Raw genomic sequence first — 14,020 nt, 5'->3', positions numbered from 1 at the left:
TTGAATACTGTAAATAGTTGATGTTGTTTATTTAATGCTTAATAGGTTTTACTGAAAACAAACAAGCCAACCCCATGATGCTACAGCCCTAATGGGCCTTGGCGTACCAAGCGACCTCTGCTCATACCAAAGGCTAACAGATTATAAGGTGACATGTGGTTAGCAGGATTTTTTCTTGGCTTTCTGAACTGGGGCTAGGGTCCGGATCTTTATGCACTAAAAAAAATGCATGCAATTATGCATTGATAATGTAGAAAATATGCATTAAAATTTAAAAAAAGATGTACATAAGAATAAGCCAGTTTTATTCACTCACTATACATGTATCATTCGCTACAGAGAAAAAAAGCATCACAATAGATAACTGCAAGCTTAAAATAGCCAGGTCAGTTATGAAATTCCAAGAACAGATTACCACTCAATGCAGGATTAAAACACAGGAAGGAGGCTTTCTTTGAATACAGTTTTGTGGAGACAAATTACATCTGTTGTCTGCCAAGAGAATTTTATAGGCCGAGAATGTCCTTTCTACATCAACAAATTTATACACTATCGTCGCCATAAGACCTATCTGTGTCGGTGCGACGTAAAGCCCCTAGCAAAAAAATTTATACACTGGCACCGAATGTTCCAAACATCCATCAGGCAAGGACTCCCTGATTCCACTCAAGTACTGACTAATTGAATCCTCTTTAGTCCTAGGATATTGTGGTTTAGACAATATTTCTTCAGGAATGATTTAAAACTGGGTTGTTTAATTTATTCCATGGAATATTGCTGTATACTAAAGCCTTACAAAGGTCGGGTGAAAATGTATTAAGAGGAGGCTTCAGTTTTACATGCGTAAGAAGTAGTTGTAGTGTGTTATTCTTCTTCACCTCCTTTGCTGTAATATGGGTAGTCATTCTTACATGATGTTAAAGTTGAATTTTTTTTTCACATTTCACTTCCTTCGGGCATACTTGAAAATAGATGATGATGCCATCAGCTAAATAATTGCTATTAATGGACACCTACTAATTTAATAAATAATTTCTGCTCTGCTTCTCTTTAGGCATTTACAGTAGAGGATATGCAGACGAAAAATAAAGTAACACATTAACTGAAGAAACTCCTCATAAAACTAACCACCGAACTTGATAGCTGCAGTCGCTTAAGTGTGGCTAGTAGGGCCTATCCATTATTCAGGAGGTAGTGGGTTTGAACCCCACTGTCGGCAACCCTGAAGATGGTTTTCCATGGTTTCCCATTTTAAATAATAATAATAATAATGTTATTTGTTTTACGTCCCACTAACTACTGTTTTATGGTTTTCGGAGACGCCAAGGTGCCGGAATTTAGTCCCGCAGGAGTTCTTTTACGTGCCAGTAAATCTACCGACATGAGGCTGACGTATTTGAGCACCTTCAAATACCACCGGACTGAGCCAGGATTGAACCTGCCAAGTTGGGGTCAGAAGGCCAGCGCCTTAACCGTCTGAGCCACTCAGCCTGGCATTTCCCATTTTCACACCAGGTAAATGCTGGGGCTGTACCTCAATTAAGGCCATGGCTGCTTACTTTCCACTCCCAGCCCTTTCCTGTCCAGTTATCGTCACGACCTGTCTGTGTCCGTGTGACGTAAAACAACTTAAAAAATAAAACTTACCCGGGGCTACTGGCTGCTCAGATGGTGAAAGGAATGTTCCACCCCATCCCTTTCTTGGAATAGCCAGGCAGCATGCTTGCATAAAATATTCTCTCATTATCTGTCATTGAGAAAATTGTCCAACATGCAGGCAAAATCAGTTTTGTTTGAGATGTTTTAAATTCTGCTTAATTTCAAATGTATATACTGTTATGTTCAGAATATGTAATAAATCCAATAAACCCACAAAATATGCATTTGCATATGTGCATATGCATTTTCAAAAAGTCTAGTCGCTAGCCAGGGCCTCTGTCTCACCATCAAGAGCTCCTTAATTGTTGAACCAGCCCTCAGATCCAGGTAAAGATCCCTGACTTGGCCGGGAAATCAAACCTGGGGCCCCGGATAAGATGCAGGCTTGCTACCCCTAGACTGCAGGGCTAGCTGATATGCTTAACTACAGAAATTAATAGACCACATATACTAAAATCACTAGAAGCAACAGTCATTTGGTATGAGATGTAGGAAATTCTAAGTTGTACTGAGCAGGATTTTAACATTGCGACTTTTATGGAAATGATTCTGCATTAATAAATGAAGCCACTACATACAACTTGAAGCTTTAATGTGAAGCTGGAAGTTTGTGATATTTTAATCAAAGTCAATTTATTAGTGTATTAGCTAAATTATTTTAAGTGTACTGTCCTGCCTACTGCAGAGCTTCTTAAAAGAAAATCTTGAAAAATCCTAATTAGAGAAGGAGGAAGTATTACTTTATGTGTGGACAGATTCCTCATGAAAATTCTGTTAATTTCAGGATTAATTTTATTGCAGTCTATGAATCCTATCAGGTACAACATAGGGGAATGGTAGCATATTCCATTTGTGTTGCTGCTAGTTTGCCTTCTAAACTAATTTTACTTGTTAATAAAACACTCTTCTACCAAAGCTGTTATTTTAAGTAACGTAATGTTATTTGTGCATGCACTAATTTATGTAAAATATAAGACCTGGAATGTTTGGAATGTCCAGCTTTCAATATTCTCTTTCTTGCCAGTAATATGAGGATTCATTTTCTTCATACTCTTGACCTAGCACTTGATTGAAATCTGGTTAAGTTTACTATTTTCATCATCATAAAGCCTTGATCTATAATGTGAGTTAATCCTAAGGACCATATTAGTCATTTTGATGTTTAATGGAATAATGAAATATTGCTACAATATTTTTTATTCTGTGCAAAATATACTTTTTTTTCATATTCATTTACTATTATCATTCTATGTTAGATCAAATTTAGAGGTACCAGCTGTCCAGCAGTTTTTTCTATATTCTTGCCTTGTATGCTGGTACGACTGTGTGTGTGGGATGTAGACTTGAATGAGTATGATTTGTCACTAGACTTTCATTTTACAGTACCATTCTGGCCTACTGAATGTTTGTAGGCTATGGTTGCATGTTGTCTGTTGAAATATTTTCCTCTGCATTTCAGTACAATTTTTATGTATTTCAGGATCTCTTCACTGTGAAGCAGTGTGTCTGCATGTTCTGTTCTTATAATGATATTTGAAATATAATTTAATGCTTTATTTTTAAAATTACAATGTAGTGTGGAATATATTTTTCTTTCTTTCTTTCTTTCTTTCTTTCTTTCCTTCTTGAAATCTTTTACATGTTGTATAGATAAAGACAATTTACAGATTATGCTCCACCAAGGCCTCCCCTTCCCGGTGGGGAGCTTCCTCCACCAAGACCTCCTCCACCAGAGACTGATGATGAAGACGACATGTTCCTTCATGCTCCTCTGCCAAATCAGCCTATTATGGTAAGTTGCACATAAAATATTCTAGAAAACTTTAATGCACATTTTGACAAAATAAAATTTCACTGCAACCACTAGAAATCATCGAACCAATTTAAAGTTTTGTAGTTTTTGCTGTACTTTACATGAGAAATACTAATACACAAAATAGAACCACCCAAGACAAGGCCATCTCTGACTTGAAAGTAAATAACTACCTGGCATAAATTTGACAAGTTCTTGCTGGTCCCCAGGGTGATACCATGCCAGATAGTATCTAAGCAGTAGGCTAATTTGTCCATCATTTTCCTGGGTGGATAAAGGTAACATGCCATTAAGTTTTGATTGTGCTTTGTAGGAGAGAAGTCAGGTGTTACAACTGACTAAAGAAGAGTGTTGACAGTACAAAGATAGTCGCAGAAGAGGTTTACCATGTGTAGCTCAGTGCTATCTTGGTATAAATTAGCCATGAAGCACTATGCTAGCAAGGACACATGACCAAAGAGAAATTTATGTGAAGAGTTGAGTAACTAAATGGAACAATCTAATTGTAACATATGCATATCTACAATGTGTTAACATTGATTTGGTACTTACTGCTTTTATTACTTACCCTGTAATCCGTGTGTGCCACCTATCTGCAAAGAGATAGATGGTTTAAGTAGTGCCAATATACTGGCATGCTTCTTTCCGCTCTTCTTGTCAGCATACTTCCAGCATACTTGTGAATGTAAGTGTTGTATTAGATAGTTTTAGGATTTATTTTAATGGTGTGTGTAAGATGTTTGAGGATAATTGAAGGGTACATCGCTCGTATTGCACGAAGACCAGACTGTTGCAGCGAACAATACAATTTGGTATGTGGTAGACCTGGTTGGTCACCCATTCCAATGCTGACTACGCCCAATATTGCAAAGGGCCTATACTGGTTGTATGTTAAGCAGTGACTAACATATAAACGGAGGTTTATGTTATTAATGCAAGTGTGCAGATGTCAAGAATTTTGAAAAAGCAGCTTAAATTTTCAGCATTAACCGGTGCATCTTGCCTCAGTGTCGTCCTAATATTCTGGTGCTTCAGGGTTTGAGGGTGGATTTTAATGTTGTTTGAAGGGAGAAGGCAGCATTTGGTAATTTGCCATAAGAGTGAGTGGAACTTTTAAATTGGAATTTGGATTTCGAATTTCTTGGTTCTTGTTGTGATATTTGGAAGTAGGTTATTTACTTGGTGGGATATATTTCTTGGCTCTTGGTGATGGGGGGAGGGGTATTTTGAATATTTGTTGGGGATGAGTTTCTTTGCTGTTCAGTCCACCGAGGTGACCCTGTTATTGGGAGTGGAAGGGTTCTCGATTAGTGACTAATATTCTAGTTTTCAGAAGTTTGAAGGGGAGGAATTGGGGTCGGGAGTTTGGGAGGGCATGGCACCAAGGGAGGAAGCGCCCACAAGCAACTACGCTGATCCTGCCTCGTGTCCGATCACATTAAATTAAATTAAATTAAAAACTAACCCTACATTGTTTTTCATTTAATTGGTAATTTCAGTAGTTTTTAAATGAATCAATGTACCGTACCTGCAAATTAATGTATTTTAAATCTTAGCAATTCACCTAAGCTACAATAACAGCTGAGGATGTTCCTAAATAAGGAACGAAACATGTACTGTTGACAAATAAAAAATTTTTGCCAAAGGCAAAAAAAGTATCAAAACGGTGGAAGAATTTTAAATATTGTAAAACACAATGCATCGGACGGAACTCTGGATGGGGTACTGCGAGCTAGACAGTGGACCACTCCACATACACAGGGATACCATGAAATTTACAGTCCAGAGAGGAAACCGCAAGGACTTCAAGATGGAGTACACCCCCACAATGCATTGCTCATCTTCTGCCTGCAGGCTTGTGTCCCTGGAAGCCGTGAGAGTGTGTAGGTCATGGCTACTCAGGTTTCACATTGACGACCTAGGGAGGGAGGATCCATGGCACATTAGGGTATTCTGCATCATGGGGATCATAAGGGTTAAGGGAGTGGAGGGGTGCGCTTGAAACACCAGAAGGGTCAAATGCACTTGGTGAAACTTCCGACCTAAGTGGAAGTCGTGACAGGGCTAGTTTTTTGATTAGTTAATGCCACAGATAAGCCATGAACACAGGGCACCAGGCTGCCGTAACAAATTACTTTCAGCTTACTTGGAGCTGAAATTGCTAACAGCATACTTGGAGCTCAAGATGTTGGTAGATAGAGTATGCCAGCTGTGGGGTATCGACTGTGCTCCTTGGTTGTGTCTCCATACTATTGGAGTGGACTTGGCTTAGCATGGTAGTGGCGTAGAGACTTCGTTTTAGCACTAGGCTGATTCATTTGGCTGCAGGTATACTGTAGGTGCTGGTTGGTCGACTGGTCGGTAAGCTGGATGGTGACTGGTCAGTTGACTTGGCGGGGAGCCAGTTCACTTGGCTGCTGGCTCGGCTGGTGTGGCCGCGTGAGCCGGTGGGCTCCCAGTCCTTGGCTGTCTTACACTATCCGTGCGTGTTACATCCTTGAGTGCTGGGCTGAGAATGAATTGTTTTTATTACTTACAATAGACTCCCTCTAATTCAACCACCTCAGGACCAGACCCTAGGCTGGACTAACCAGCAATATGCTATAAATAGCAATACTTAGCTTAAGTGAAATACAGTACGTAAATAAAGAACCATTTGTAAGGCATATATGAAGAGATAGAAGATTTAATACAATATGTAAAAGGTGACGAGAATCTAATTGTGATGGGAGACTGGAATGCAGTGGTAGGCCATGGAAGAGAAGGTAATACAGCAGGAGAATTCAGATTGGGACAGAGGAATGAAAGAGGAAGTCGGCTGGTTGAATTCTGCACTGATCATAATTTAGTCCTTGCCAATACTTGGTTCAAACACCACAAACGGTGGCTGTATACATGGACAAGACCTGGAGACACTGAAAGGTATCAAATAGACTTCATTATGATTAGGCAGAGATTCAGAAACCAGGTGTTGGATTGTAAAACTTTCCCAGGAGCAGACATGGACTCTGACCACAACTTGTTGGTCATGAAATGCCATCTGTAGGTGAAGAAATTGAAGAAAGAACAGAATGCAAAAAGATGGGATCTAGACAAGTTGAAAGAAAAAAGTATGAGGAATTGTTTCAAGGAACATGTTGCACAAGGGCTAAATGAAAAGGCTGAAGGAAACACAATAGAGGAAGAGTGGATAGTCATGAAAAATGAAGTCAGGAGGGCTGCTGAAGAAATGTTAGGAAGGAAGAAAAGATCAACTAAGAATCAGTGGATAACTCAGGAGATACTAGACCTGATTGATGAACAACGAAAATACAAGAATGCTAGAAATGAAGAGGGCTGAAAAAAATACAGGCGATTAAAGAATGAAGTGGATAGAAAGTGCAAGGTAGCTAAGGAAGAATGGCTGAAGGAGAAGTGCAAGGATGTTGAAGGCTGTATGGTCCTGGGAAAAGTAGATGCTGCATACAGGAAAATCGAGGAAACCTTTGGAGAAAGGAAATCTAGGTGTATGAATATTAAGTGCTCAGATGGAAAGCCACTTCTAGGGAAAGACGACAAAGCACTAAGATGGCAAGAACATATCCAACAGTTGTATCAAGGTAAAGATGTAGATAATTTGGTTCTGGAACAAGAAGAGGCTGTTGATGCCGATGAAATGGGAGACCCAATTTTGAGATCAGAGTTTTACAGAGCTGTGAGCGACCTAAATAGGAACAAGGCACCTGGAATTGATGACATTCCCTCTGAATTATTGACTGCCTTAGGAGAAACCAGCATGGCAAGGTTATTTAGTGTATAGGATGTATGAGACAGGAGAAGTCCCATCTGATTTTCAGCAGAATGTTGTTATACCTATTCCCGAGATTAGGAAATGAAGTTTTAAAGGAAGGAGATGAATATTGTTACTTGGGTAGTAAAATAACTAACAGTGGCAGAAGTAAGGAGGACATAAAATGCAGACTAGCACAAGCAAGGAAGAGCTTTCTTAAGAAAATAAATTTTCTCATATCAAACATTGATATAGGAATTAGAAAGATGGTTTTTGAAGACTTTCGTGTGGAGTGTGGCATTGTATGGAAGTGAAACATGGATGATAACTAGCTCAGAAAGAAAGAGATAAGAAGCTTTTGAAATGTGGTGCTACAGAAGAATGCTGAAGGTGAGATGGATTGATTGAATCACGAATGAAGAGGTACAGAATCGAATTGGTGAGAGGAGATCGATTTGGCTAAATTTACAAGCAACTATTCTCATTTTGGTTCCGTATTGAAGTTGACGTATGTTTCAAATATTATTACAATATTTATAAGTCCACCTGTTCAATACAATACAATACAATACAATACAATACAATACAATATAATCCACTATTTCATATGGTTAAAAATTTATACATAATACATAAAAGTCAATGGTACATGTTTCTCCCTCCTTTATGGGCATCATCAGCCTATATCAATCTTAAAAATAATACCTATGGAGTCTTTCCAATCTTATAAATTATAGGGTAAAATGATGAACAATGATTTCGTAAAATTGGCTTTTATGTATTATGTATAAATTTTTAACCATATGAAATAGTGGATTATATTGTATTGTATTGAACAGGTGGACTTATAAATATTGTAATAATATTTGAGACATTGGCTAAATTTGATGAGAAGAAAAGATAGAATGATAGGACACATCTTAGACACCCAGGACTTGTTAATTTGGTTTTTGAAGGAAGTGTAGGTGGTAAGATCGGTAGGGGTAGACCAAGGTATGAACATGACAAGCAGATTAGAGGAGATTAGGATGCAGTAGTTACGTAGAAATGGAAAGGTTAGCACAGTATAGGGTGGCATGGAGAGCTGCATCAAACCAGTCTATGGACTGATGACTCAACAACAACATCACAGACTGTCATAAACAAAACATAACTATCAACCAACTGATGTAACTGGAAAATATAGAGACTTATGTCTGGGTGGGGCGCGAGGTAAGGAAGGGAAGTGTGACTCGAGGACAGGTGCTGGTCAGACTTTCCAGCAGCTGAACTAACTGAAGCTGAATTACAGGAAGTTTACTGTATAATGATGATAAAATTAAATTGTTGAATAATTTGTGTTATTGATATTTTGTTTACAGTGAATAGAACACTGAATTACAGTTGAACCCAAGTTACATGTATATTAAGGTGAAGAACAGATTTGAAGTATAACTAAGAATTACTTACTGATCAGGTTTAGATATTATTGTAATGTGTTGGCAGTGTACATAAATAAACACAATAACTGGTACTGTTTACTTATACATTTTTTTAAATAACTACTTCATCTTACGCATGCACACACATACACAGTAGACATAACTACAGGCACACCAGGACCACAACTTGCATTGCACTGTATACCCAACTACACAGTTCGCTTTCTCTCTCACTCTTTCACTAATTGTTCGCATTATCACTTACACGCTAACACAAACCACACTCACTCTTCCTCCGCATACATTTACAGTCTAACTCAGTTCTCACAGTTATTCTCGCTGCTGCTATTATCACAGCTCTCAGTTCACAGCCCGTGCATCACATTTTCGCAGTTCAGCATGACATACGCTGTCCGCTCACTCCCCACTGTTTCTGTTCACAGCCACTTGCCGATCTCACTCGAACTCTCCCACGCTGCACCAGACATGACATTCACTCACAGCAACTGGTCCAAGAGATTCACTCCTTGGTGATAGAAAGACAGAATGATACTTAGACTACCTTCTCAACTCAGGTTGAACCCCAACTCAAGCTGTCACTGTCCACAACAGCACTCGCTCTCAGATTGGTTGCACTCGCAATAAATTAACAACACCAACTGAACCCGGTCACCAACTGAACTCGACTGAACCACGCTTTCTTGTACGGCTTGTCTTGTATAGGTGGGTACCAAGCTCGATAGCTGCAGTCGCTTATGTGCGGCCAGTATCCAGTAATCTGGAGATAGTGGGTTCGAACCCCACTGTCGGCAGCCCTGAAGATGGTTTTCCGTGTTTTCCCATTTTCACACCATGCAAATGCTGGGGCTGTACCTTAATTAAGGCCATGACCGCTTCCTTTCCATTCCTAGGCCTTTCCTATCCCATCGTCGCCATGAGACCTATCTGTGTCGGTGCGACGTGAAACAAATAGCGAGCGGTTATAGTTGGGTTGGCCTCAACTGGATACATACAGAAAAGAGACTCCTTCAGAGTTTTCTCAAAAGCAAATACTACCGAGCGAGTTGGCCGTGCGGTTAGAGGCGCGCGGCTGTGAGCTTGCATCCGGAAGATAGTGGGTTCGAATCCCACTGTCGGCAGCCCTGAAGATGGTTTTCCATTTTCACACCAGGCAAATGCTGGGGCTGTACCTTAATTAAGGCCACGGCCTCTTCCTTAGAACTCCTAGGCCTTTCCTATCCCATCATCGCCATAAGACCTATCTATGTCGGTGCGACGTAAAGCCACTAGAAAAAAAAAGAAAAAAAAAAAAGCGAATACTCCGGGAGCACCATCCAGATCCTCACAACACTGGAGGCCTCCAATGAGGTAACAGGGCGATGACAGAAGTAGAAGTACTAGCCAATGTACGCCTGGCTATCTTCCAATTGTAATCAATCAATCAATCAATCAATACTTATCTGCATTTAAGGCAGTCGCCCAGGTGGCAGATTCCCTATCTGCTGCTTTCCTAGCCTTTTCCTAAATGATTTCAAAGAAATTGGAAATTTATTGAACGTCACCCTTGGTAAGTTATTCCAATCCCTAACTCCCCTTCCTATAAATGAATATTTGCCCCAGTTTGTCCTCTTGAGTTCCAACTTTATCTTCATATTGTGATCTTTCCTACTTTCATAAACACCATTCAAACTTATTCGTCTACTAATGTGATTCCACGCCATCTCTCCGCTGACAGCTCGGAATATACCACTTAGTCCAGCAGCTCTTCTTCTTTCTCTCAATTCTTTCCAACCCAAACTTTGCAACATTTTTGTAACGCTACTCTTTTGTCGGAAATCATCCAGAACAAATCGAGCTGCTTTTCTTTGGATTTTTTCCAGTTCTTGAATCAGGTAATCCTGGTGAGGGTCCCATACACTGGAACCATACTCTAGTTGGGGTCTTACCAGAGACTTGTATGCCCTCTCCTTTACATCCTTACTACAACCCCTAAACACCCTCATAACCATGTGCAGAGATCTGTACCCTTTATTTACAATCATATTTATGTGATTACCCCAATGAAAATCTTTCCTTATATTAACACCTAGATATTTACAATGATCCCCAAAAGGAACTTTCACCCCATCAACGCAGTAATTAAAACTGAGAGGACTTTTCCTATTTGTGAAACTGACAATCTGACTTTTAACCCCGTTTATCAACATACCATTGCCTGCTGTCGATCTCACAACATTTTCGAGGTCACGTTGCAGTTGCTCACAATCTTGTAACTTATTTATCACTCTATAGAGAATAACATCATCCGCAAAAAGCCTTACCTCCGATTCCACTCCTTTACTCATATCATTTATATATATAAGAAAACATAAAGGTCCGATAATACTGCCTTGAGGAATTCCCCTCTTAATTATTACAGGGTCAGATAAAGCTTCACCTACTCTAATTCTCTGAGATCTATTTTCTAGAAATATAGCAACCCATTCAGTCACTATTTTGTCTAGTCCAATTGCACTCATTTTTGCCAGTAGTCTCCCATGATCCACCCTATCAAATGCTTTACACAGGTCAATCGCGATACAGTCCATTTGACCTCCAGAATCCAAGATATCTGCTATATCTTGCTGGAATCCTACAAGTTGAGCTTCAGTGGAATAACCTTTCCAAAAACCGACCTGCCTTCTATCGAACCAGTTATTAATTTCACAAACATGTCTAATATAATCAGAAAGAATCCCTTCCCAAAGCTTACATACAATGCATGTCAAACTTACTGGCCTGTAATTTTCAGCTTTATGTCTATCACCCTTTCCTTTATACACAGGGGATACTATAGCAACTCTCCATTCATCTGGTATAGCTCCTCTGACCAAACAATAATCAAATAAGTACTTCAGATATGGTACTATATCCCAACCCATTGTCTTTAGTATATCCCCAGAAATCTGATCAATTCCAGCCGCGTTTCTAGTTTTCAACTTTTGTAACTTATTGTAAATGTCATTGTTATCATATGTAAATTTTATTACTTCTTTGGCCTTAGTCTCCTCCTCTATCTTGACATTATCCTTGTAACCAACAATCTTTACATACTGCTGACTGAATACTTCTGCCTTTTGAAGATCCTCACATACACACTCCCCTTGTTCATTAATTATTCCTGGAATGTCCTTCTTGGAACCTGTTTCTGCCTTAAAATACCTATACATACCCTTCCATTTTTCACTAAAATTTGTATGACTGCCAATTATGATTGGCATCATGTTATCCTTAGCTGCCTTCTTTGCTAGATTCAATTTTCTAGTAAGTTCCTTCAATTTCTCCTTACTTCCACAACCATTTCTAACTCTATTTCTTTCCAGTCTGTACCTCCTTCTTAGTCTCTTTATTTCTCTATTATAATAAGGTGGGTCTTGACTATTCCTTACCACCCTTAAAGGTACAAACCTGTTTTCGCATTCCTCAACAATTTCTTTAAACCCATCCCAGAGTCTGTGTACATTTTTATTTACCGTTTTCCACCGATGATAGTTACTTTTTAGAAACTGCCTCATGCCTGCTTTATCAGACATATGGTACTGCCTAATAGTCCTACTTTTAAGACCTTCCTTTCTATCACATTTATTTTTAACTACCACAAAAACAGCTTCATGATCACTAATACCATCTATTACTTTAGTTTCCCTATAGAGCTCATCTGGTTTTATCAGCACCACATCCAGGATATATGTCCCTCTGGTTGGTTCCATCACTTTCTGAATCAGCTGGCCTTCCCATATTAACTTATTTGCCATTTGTTGGTCATGCTTCCTGTCGTTCGAATTTCCTTGCCAATTGACATCTGGCAAATTCAGATCTCCCGCTACAATCACATTTCTTTCCATGTCGTTTCCCACGTAGCCGACTATCCTATCAAATAATTCCGAATCCGCGTCAGTGCTACCCTTTCCCGATCTGTACACTCCAAATATATCAAGTTGCCTATTATCTTTAGAAATGAGCCTTACACCTAGAATTTCATGTGTCTCATCTTTAACTTTTTCGTAGCTTACAAATTCTTCTTTCACCAGAATGAATACTCCCCCTCCCACTATTCCTATCCTATCTCTACGATACACACTCCAGTGCCGTGAGAAAATTTCTGCATCCATTATATCATTTCTCAGCCATGATTCAACTCCTATTACAATATCTGGTAAATATATATCTATTAAATTACTTAATTCTATGCCTTTTTTTACAATACTTCTACAGTTCAACACTAACAATTTTATGTCATCCCTACTTGATTTCCAGTTCCCTGTTCCCTTATCACCGCTCTATAGGCCATCCCAGTTCCCTGAATGTACCTCCCTATTACCCTTCCAAACAAATTTCCTAACTTATACGTACCACTGCGGTTTAAATGAAGGCCATCCGAGCGCAGATCCCTATCTCCTACTCACCCATTAGGATCTAGAAATTTCACTCCCAGTTTCCCATTGTGCAATGGCTTGTAAAGGCAAAGTTGCTCCTCCCAGGAATTATGTTAGATTGGCAGAACCCACCCCATTGCTCCCTCCTTAATACATCTCAGCTCCATGGTACGGTGCCAGATGATATGATAGGGTGGTCATCATCTACCCATAGGGGATCTATGGGGTAGGTGGGCGACGTCCTTGATCCTGGTTACGACAGTTTGTAGGTCCTTGCACAGTGACCAAAGCTCAGTAACTTCCCCCTTGTCCACACCTCTTTCTACTACCAGGGCCTGCATGTCTTCATAGTACACCGGTAAGATACATGTGACTGGCTCACATGTCCCAGGCTTGGCCCTACTGGGTTTGTTCCTATTCCGCAGTGTCAAATTCAATGTTCATACCTGCATGCAGCTTCCTGCTGGGACAAACTTCCTATTCAGGTGACATTCTTGTTTGGCAGTCATCAGTTCAGACGCCATTAGCATGCCATCTAATGGGGATCCCTGCAGCCATGCCGTAACCATCACTTCCTCGATCCCTGGGGCCATCGTCAGAGCCCACTCGAGGTTCTACACCCTGCCAAGCATCATCTCTGGATGGGTCTTGGTTGTCACGGCGCTCATCAGAGAAAGTGTTCACTGCCTTGCGCTGGGTGTTATTTTGGGGTGGCCTGTCCAGACTCACATCGGCTAGTCGCTTGTCCTTGATGACACATTTCCACGACATTCCATCAGCATGCTGAGTCTACTCCTGCAGCTGGACACGGTAGGCAGCTGTTAGGTGATGGCCACCACAGTGTCTGAACACGTGTCATGCAATTTTTCTGCTTTAGCTTTGACCCACATGGTTACTTCCCATGATCTTCCCAACATCACTGCACCGCACCCCTCTGATATCT

The 14,020-nt window shown here is 40.0% G+C and overlaps 1 protein-coding gene across 4 annotated transcripts in view; it reads left to right on the top strand.

Moving 5' to 3' along the window:
* Positions 1 to 14,020, top strand: part of Vinc (vinculin) — a 413,074-nt gene that overhangs the window by 296,203 nt on the left and 102,851 nt on the right. For all 4 annotated transcript variants that reach the window (XM_067141297.2, XM_067141296.2, XM_067141293.2 and 1 more), the window contains one exon: positions 3,327 to 3,451. In XM_067141297.2, the coding sequence (XP_066997398.2) occupies positions 3,327 to 3,451 (125 nt within the window). The remainder of the gene's footprint in view (positions 1 to 3,326; positions 3,452 to 14,020) is intronic.

The sequence above is a fragment of the Anabrus simplex genome, chromosome 2, assembly GCF_040414725.1.
Source record: "Anabrus simplex isolate iqAnaSimp1 chromosome 2, ASM4041472v1, whole genome shotgun sequence".
In the NCBI taxonomy this organism is placed as follows: Eukaryota; Metazoa; Arthropoda; class Insecta; order Orthoptera; family Tettigoniidae; genus Anabrus; species Anabrus simplex.
The sequence above is the reverse complement of the archived record's forward strand: the minus strand, read 5'-3'. Positions and strand labels throughout refer to the sequence as shown.